General features: G+C 43.9%; 2 protein-coding genes across 2 annotated transcripts; both read right to left on the bottom strand.

Annotated features, from left to right (window-relative positions):
• Nucleotides 1–1385: 1385 nt before the first annotated feature.
• LOC126560500 (inhibitor of nuclear factor kappa-B kinase subunit epsilon) lies at nucleotides 1386–4217 on the bottom strand. Its single transcript, XM_050216458.1, has 5 exons — nucleotides 3104–4217; nucleotides 2754–3033; nucleotides 2326–2401; nucleotides 1564–2247; nucleotides 1386–1496 (listed from the first exon to the last, which is right to left on the bottom strand). Exons 1-5 carry the CDS (start codon nucleotides 4215–4217, stop codon nucleotides 1386–1388), a joined length of 2265 nt encoding a protein of 754 aa, XP_050072415.1.
• Nucleotides 4218–6385: 2168 nt separating this feature from the next.
• Nucleotides 6386–6646, bottom strand: LOC126560499 (protein stunted-like). The gene is made up of 2 exons (XM_050216457.1): nucleotides 6618–6646; nucleotides 6386–6537 (listed from the first exon to the last, which is right to left on the bottom strand). Exons 1-2 carry the CDS (start codon nucleotides 6644–6646, stop codon nucleotides 6390–6392), a joined length of 177 nt encoding a protein of 58 aa, XP_050072414.1. The 3' UTR covers nucleotides 6386–6389.
• Nucleotides 6647–7345: the final 699 nt, after the last annotated feature.

Here is a 7345-nt window from a genome sequence, read left to right as displayed (position 1 = left end):
TGTCCTAGATTTTGAAATATTGCCAAGGTCACATTATTTGGTGTTGGTGCGGTGAGGTGACTCAGTATCGTGTATTCAATCCCATCTGAATCTTTTCTCCGTAATGAGGTCTGACTATCCGGCATGATCCTAGAGATCACGAGGAAGAAAAAGACGGTCGTGGAAGTTCTTCGGCTATGGCGGTCTACCAAAGACTGGAGCTTTGTGACCTGCTAAAATAATGGGAAATGACCTCTATATAGGAAGGGTTCAAATCCCATTCGACCCGTTCCTCGATGACTGGCGTGATCTAGTAGGTTGTTAAGCCAACAAGATCATCGCAATTAACAGTACATGAAGCTTGCTGCTAGGGGCGGCCCGGTGGTGTAGGCGACAGCGGCGCCGGTCTTCAATTCGGCAGGACCAGGGTTCAAATCCCATCCGGACCGTCCCCTCGTAGTGAGGACTGACTAACCAACTATGTGGTTATCTAGACCATCTAGAAAGCCTTTTCGATGGCCTGAATGACCTTAGAGGTTGTTAACCCAAGAAGAAGAAGAAGAAGAAACATTGCTCAAGAGGGGACTTGTCGTTCAAGGAGCCATGTTGTCCGTGAGGTTCGATATGCAGTCACAATTGGATCTTAATGATTTAAGAACTATTGTCGGGAAAATCCTAGATACAATGTCCAACTCTGATAATATACTTTTCACTCCATCCACAGAGATCCTCATGTGCTTTTCCTGATTTCCGGTGGGGGACTATTTGGCAGTCTTGTAAGTTGTGGTCTGCATCCGAATCTGATGCACGTGGACAGAAAAAAATAAAAGCTTGTTCGCTTCATCATTCCGCACCTTGGTTCTTGGATTTACCTTGGATCTTGGACATGATTGTTATGACATTGTTATAGAAAATCCACGAATATCATTTTTTTCTCAACCAGAAAAAATGTTTGTGCAAGGATTCTGTGGTCAAGAAGTAGCACTAATTGAACGCTACCTTCTCGAAACAGGTGAAAAATGATTTTTTATAACAGCTATGCTGAAGCTAGCTAATATATTAGTTTTATAGAATACTTATTAAACGTAGCAAACGGATCAGCTTTTCTTATGATTCTGATAAGCTTAGCTTAGCTATTGGACAACACCGTCCCGGAATTTCTCAACATTCTTGAACATAATAAAACAGCTAATTTATTATATAAAATATTGGAAAATATTCATATATATATTCATACCCAGTTCAGGCACACTTAATAGTCATAATCGTTATAGTACATACTAGCAGAATACTGTAGCACTGTATAAGAAAGGATTTCATTATATACACAACAATTCTTTGACGGTAGGTCTTTAAGCTTATATCTGAAAAACTCAAACTCAGGAACTTAGGTAGCGAGCCAGCTTCTACGTTGCAGTCCTATCACCGGTGTCGGGAAGCAATCCTTGCGTTGCCGCCAGTATATCACTGTTTTGTTGAAGCATTTTCTTTACCTCTTTGATTTGGTTGTACATGTTCTGGAAAAAAAATCAATAATGAATACTTTAATCCTCCTTGTTTTCGAATAATAATTCCCTCCCTTACCACGAAGCACATCACTTTAAGCTGATTCTGGCGCGCCGTTAGCCCCTTCTCACTGCCATCCATCTCACCCACGATCGGGATCGTTGCCGTTGCGGTAGACGTCGTGGTCGGTGGTATCGATTTGCCCGCGATCGTCTTCGACACCTCACCGTCCGTGCTGATCTCTTCCTTCAAATCTTCCCGGTGCTGTTTTAACTGTTCGCGCAAATCGTACAGCGCGTCCACGTACGCACCGACGTCCTTCATGAGGAACTGGGTCTGCAGGAAGATCGTTTGCGCTTTTTTGTACCAATCGGCCAAACATTCAGCTTCCTGTTCGACCGCCTGCCGAACACCATCGTTCAGGAGTGTTTTTAGCCGTTTACCCGTTTCCGCGATTTTAACCTTCTCCAACACATGGAACTGTTCGTCATTGTAAGTAAGCGAGCGTGTGGCACGATCACGCAACATATGCTGCCAGGAGTCGCGTAGCCGATCGACGAGTGATTTAGCCTTTTCACTGTCCCGGTTTTTGTTCGGTGTGCGCAACGCTCGATAGCCCGAGTTCCATTCGCGCACGAGCGATTCTTCCTTAACGAAGCGTCCGTACAGCTGCTGGATCGGTTCGGAAACACGCTGAAAATCTGTCTTTTGCTTTTCGTAGCTTGCGTATATGGTTGTGCCTAATTTTTGGTATGTTTCGTGCTGTAAAAGGGGAACAGAAAAAAAAACATGAAGTCATCAGCATGATAAAAAGGGGAAGGAAAAACATCGATCGATTACATTGGATGCGGCAACTTCAAACATCTTCGCAAGTTCCGAGATTAATCCTTCAATATCCTCCAAGTGGCGGGTTCGTCTGGAAGAAGCGGGAAATTAGTGAATTAAGTCCTCAATTTTCAATATGAAAAATGATAATGTTTGGCGCACCAACTTTGTAAAATAGCGCAAGTGGTAATGACAATCCTCAACTATTTGTATAGAAACACCTAACACATTTCTGATTAAAAAGACGATACGAAAATAGATGCAGAATCACCTAAAATATTTATGGAAGCGCGTGGAAACAAATCAGGCCGCCTATCAAATTTCATTTTTCATGTCAATTGCACGCGTATAAATAATTATTTTTCAGTGGTGATTCTGTATCTATTTTTGCTCATTCGTCTGTCTTCGTGTAAATGGCTTAGACCTCACCCAACTCAACTTACTTAAGTAACTTTACTAGAAAACCGGCCAAAAAGCCGGAAAACTGATGCACCGATTTGTTCATCAGTGTATCGAGCAGGGACAAGCTTTCGACCCGCCTTTTACACTCGTGCCCCACGCTACAGGCCACCTTCGCCAGGCTCGCATCGTTCTCCACCGAAATGCCGTTCGGGAATGTAGGGAATTTGGGCAGATCCCATTCAGTCGGTAGAATAACGTTATAGTTTTCGATGTTGAACAGCATCACCGGATTGCTGGCGTCCGTCGGTGGATAGCCGCGTGCTGACGAAGGGAGCAAAGTGATCGATTAGAAGCGAAAAATGATTAAATGGACCTAAACCACCAAACTTACCACTAGTGTTGGCGTCCACCTTCGTAGCAAACAGTTCATTGTCTAGCAGCAACAGTTGCGAAGCCTGCGGTACATCGGTCTGCGCCAGTATATGTTCCCGCAGATGGACAAGCGTCTGTTCCGGTTCCAGGTACACCTCGATCGAGGTCGCCCGATTAACGTAGAATATGTGAAGCACCGTTTTGTTGAGAATGTTTTGCACCTCGAGAAAAAACTTATCAAACGACCACATACGGCCCTGACTTTCCTCGAGCAGTCCGGCCATCAGTGGGGTGACGAGTTGCTTCAACCCTTCCTTCAGCTGACAGTGAGCCGGTAGATGTTTCGACCATTCGATTGGTCCATTTTCGCTCGTTTGGGTACCGGAAATAACACCCGGAGCTTTCTTGGTTGTGATATGATACATCGTTTCCTTGTTTTTGCGTCCACCGTACGGCCGGAACGGTAGATTGCCCGTCGCTACGTGGTACAGTGTAACACCGATCGACCACAGATCCACATTGGCCGTGAAGCTACGATTGATCGACTTCCGAAGTACGGCACGTTCGTACATATCTGGATGAAGATATTCTTCCGTACCGTACAGGGAAGCAAACTGTTGATTCTCGCCCAACTCCCGAGCAGCTCCGAAATCCGTCAGCTTGTACACCGTTTGTCCATCCTCGGAGATGTACTTCATGATGTTGCCCGGCTTTAAATCCCGATGTACCAGATTGTTATCACGCAAATGTTTCATCCCAGCGGAAAGATGCTCCAGCACCAGCAGGAACTCCTTCTGTGGCAATCCGTACGTGTTTTCAGGATCGTCCAGTATGTTAAACAAACTGCCACCCGTACACAGTTCCATCACAATGACCTTGCCCCGTCCCTCCTGGTCATCCTCGATGTCCAGCAGCTTGACGATGTTGTTGTGATTCACCTTCCGCAGCACTTCAAACTCACGCATCTGCACGTCCTGCGGTCGCATGTGGCTGAGCTGGTTGAACGTTTTGACCGCCACCGGTTCACCGTTGTGTTTGTTGACCCCCTGGAAGACGGCCCCCGTCGAACCCTTGCCCAGTACACTGGTCGTACACCAGACATAGTTCATCGATCCACGTAGGAACGAGTTCATGATGGCGGTGGGATCAATCGGGGCTTTCGCGGATTTTAGGTGCAAAAACGAGCCTGTTTGCTTATCGGGTTATCAACACACTCAACACGGAACGGGATAGTCGATATATCCACACACGGTCTGATGCTATGTCGGGAGGGATTGCAGCACCACAAACGGGGACGCACATTTAACTTTCGTATTGTGTTGCACTTTCATGGAGGATTAGTAAGCAATCATCATCACCATCAGCGCGCACCAACAATGATCATCAATGTTATTCTTTTATCAGCACTTGACATGTAGCACGCAAGGTGTATAGAATGAGATGTGATCTTCAAGTGCGCTTCTACGCAACAGCACAGCGCTTTCCAAGTGTTTGGCATTTCTCAAGGAAAAAATTAATATGAAAATATTGTTCTGAATTTTTTAGATATGTTTTAGTAGTTGAAAATCTTCTTTCGTGAAGGCCATTTTAGATATTTGCTCATCCTCTTATTTACTCATCAAATTTATGAATTGATATAAAAATGTCACTAGGCTGGTGTTGCGATAATGGCGCTGGTCATATGGCAGGACCGCGGTTCAAATCCCATCCGGACCGTTCCCCCATAGTGAGGACTGACTAACCAATGGTAGTATCAGCAAGCCATCGTGGTATCTAGTAAGCCAATGTTCAATGGCCGGCGTGACCTTATAAGGTCGTTAGGCCAAACAGAGAGAGAGAGAGAGAGAGAGAGAGAGAGAGAGAGAGAGAGAGAGAGAGATTGTAACTAGAAAACAGATTATAAGGCATTGCTTTCTTTTGATAAAACTTCAAGCTCATGTTCGTTCGCGCAAACTGCCTCGAACTGTGTTCAAAAAACTAATTTCTGAATTGTAAATGTGTTTCGAAAGGTCTTTTAATTAATGTTCTAGATTCTTTTGTAACTTACGTGGAATATTCTTATTTCCATAAGATTAATTCTAGTTGATAGAAGTTGACACAAGTTTTAAAGCGTTCAGTTCCAAGACTCGAGCCCAGCATCCCCGACAATCGTGATCAGGTAGACTTCAGGTCATGCCGGAAGCAGCGGAAACCAGAAAGTCTCGAACAAAGAGGGCGGCTTCGTCCAGCAGAAGTAGACACCATACTTTCCCGCCATGATGACATTTGCTGCACCAGTACCATAATCTCCCAACACTGGAACACCACCTGGCACAACTTAGACCTCCACACCATCAACGAGTCCTATCCCTCCTGCGAATAGGATAGACGCGCTGTGACCCATTCCTACATCATCAATAAATCTAGTCCCCTACTCTGCAACTTCCGCGGCGTTGTCATCGCTGTCCACTACGTTCTCACCGATTGCCAGGGATACACGACAACCCGATTACTCGACAATCCTTTCACCCGAAAACTGCGTCAGAACCACCTTATTTTTTTACGCACTAGCATTGTATATATACGTTAGAGAGGCGAATGTAGTCTGCGAGACTTAAAGCCTCTATAAATAAATATAAAAAAACGCTAGTAGCTATATTTTCTTTCTTTTCAAATGAACAGAACGTTGATCCGATTGTGGATCGGCAAAGTTACAAACTCACTTTTTTTTTTTACACTACCAGATTTATTGGTTTACTTCCAGCATGATGGCCGCATTATCCAGTTTATTCACTGATCACCTCTGCAAAAGAGAACAGGATGGATTATTACGTTAAGGAGTATGACACGATTGGAAATTTTTTAATATAATTCAGCAAACGCATTCAAATTAATGAAGGAAAACATCAAAACGGGGAGTTTGTTAAGTCATTGTTAGAATCGAATAAAATCACACAAGATGTGTTAATTTGCCACTCCGAATGCAAACACTAGGAAAAAACACTCGAGATTTGAAGGTGTTGAAAACTTACGAACTGGATAGAGAACTTATTTTTCATCTGCAAAAATAATAAAACATTGTAATACTCCGGCAAAAAAATAAAAATGTTAAACGCGGCACAAGCGTGTATTGGTTTGAGAAGCACTGTACTAATGGACCGCGCATTGTCACTAGGATCTTGGCATGTGTGACGCAATATAGGTACTCTTGCAAGATGAAAAACGGGGATTTTTTCGATTATTTGTCTCGTTTGCGATATGATTACACTATTGCTTATCCACGGTGGATCACTAATCCGCAGGGAATCCTCGCTTTGAAGAAATGTTTACTTACTTTCCGGCTTGCCACCCTGCCATTTGGTAAATTTGATGTGCGAATCATCCCGTCGGGCAGCTTGCGCTCTAAGTTCCGGCTTCAGTGCCTTACGCAGCAAACGTGCGGCAATGTTGGAATAGTTGATGTAGCTGAATAGTTAATGTAGAAAAGAAAGGGCGAAACAAGTTTAGTTGTTTGCTAGGTGATTGTGATAACACCGTTGGATTTCACTGCTCACTTTAATCCGGCAGCTCTCCATGCAGCCATTTTGCTTGTTCGGTGTATTGGGTGTGTTTAAGGACGAAAGAATGCCTCTTTATGGATCTGTTGGTAAAATTAACGTTACAAATTGAAGAGATTATTACATCCAGGCGAAATAGTTGTAAATTAATCGACAAAAAAAGGAGCAATAAAATCTTATCTTACCGCTGTGCTGTAATTTGCGCACCAACAAAAGCAAAACAATCAGCTGTCAAGTGTGCCCCGGTGAAAAAACAGCTGAAGCGTTTCTGTTGTCAAAATACGGAAAAACGCTTCAAATTTACCGTGTTCAGTTTGACACATACCAACCAGACAATAACAAAGGCTTTCGGGGAGTGCTAGTGAAATAGCTGGAAGATTAGGTTAATGTTCCGATAAAAAGTATTTTGTTAGCTTTAGTAATATGCCTTACTTCTTTGTTTGTTCCGCAAAGAAGGATCCACGCGATAAGTGTTAAGTGAAGCAAATAGCATCCTGAATTGCACCCCAAAACGCACCCATTCCCAGTCAAGTGCATCCAGCTGTTTGTGTGTTTATCGCTAATCTGTCTTTAACGATATTACCGTATTTACTGCACTGCCAGCTGTTTCCCGGCTCCCGAAATCCCGTTGCATTCGTTCACGCAGACCAATCTCTACCGCCCGCATCGCATTGTCGAATCCGATTGTAAGGGACAGGCTGACGTCAGTGCATTTCACATCTTCA

The sequence above is a fragment of the Anopheles maculipalpis genome, chromosome 3RL (genome assembly GCF_943734695.1).
Source record: "Anopheles maculipalpis chromosome 3RL, idAnoMacuDA_375_x, whole genome shotgun sequence".
In the NCBI taxonomy this organism is placed as follows: Eukaryota; Metazoa; Arthropoda; class Insecta; order Diptera; family Culicidae; genus Anopheles; species Anopheles maculipalpis.
The sequence above is the reverse complement of the archived record's forward strand: the minus strand, read 5'-3'. Positions and strand labels throughout refer to the sequence as shown.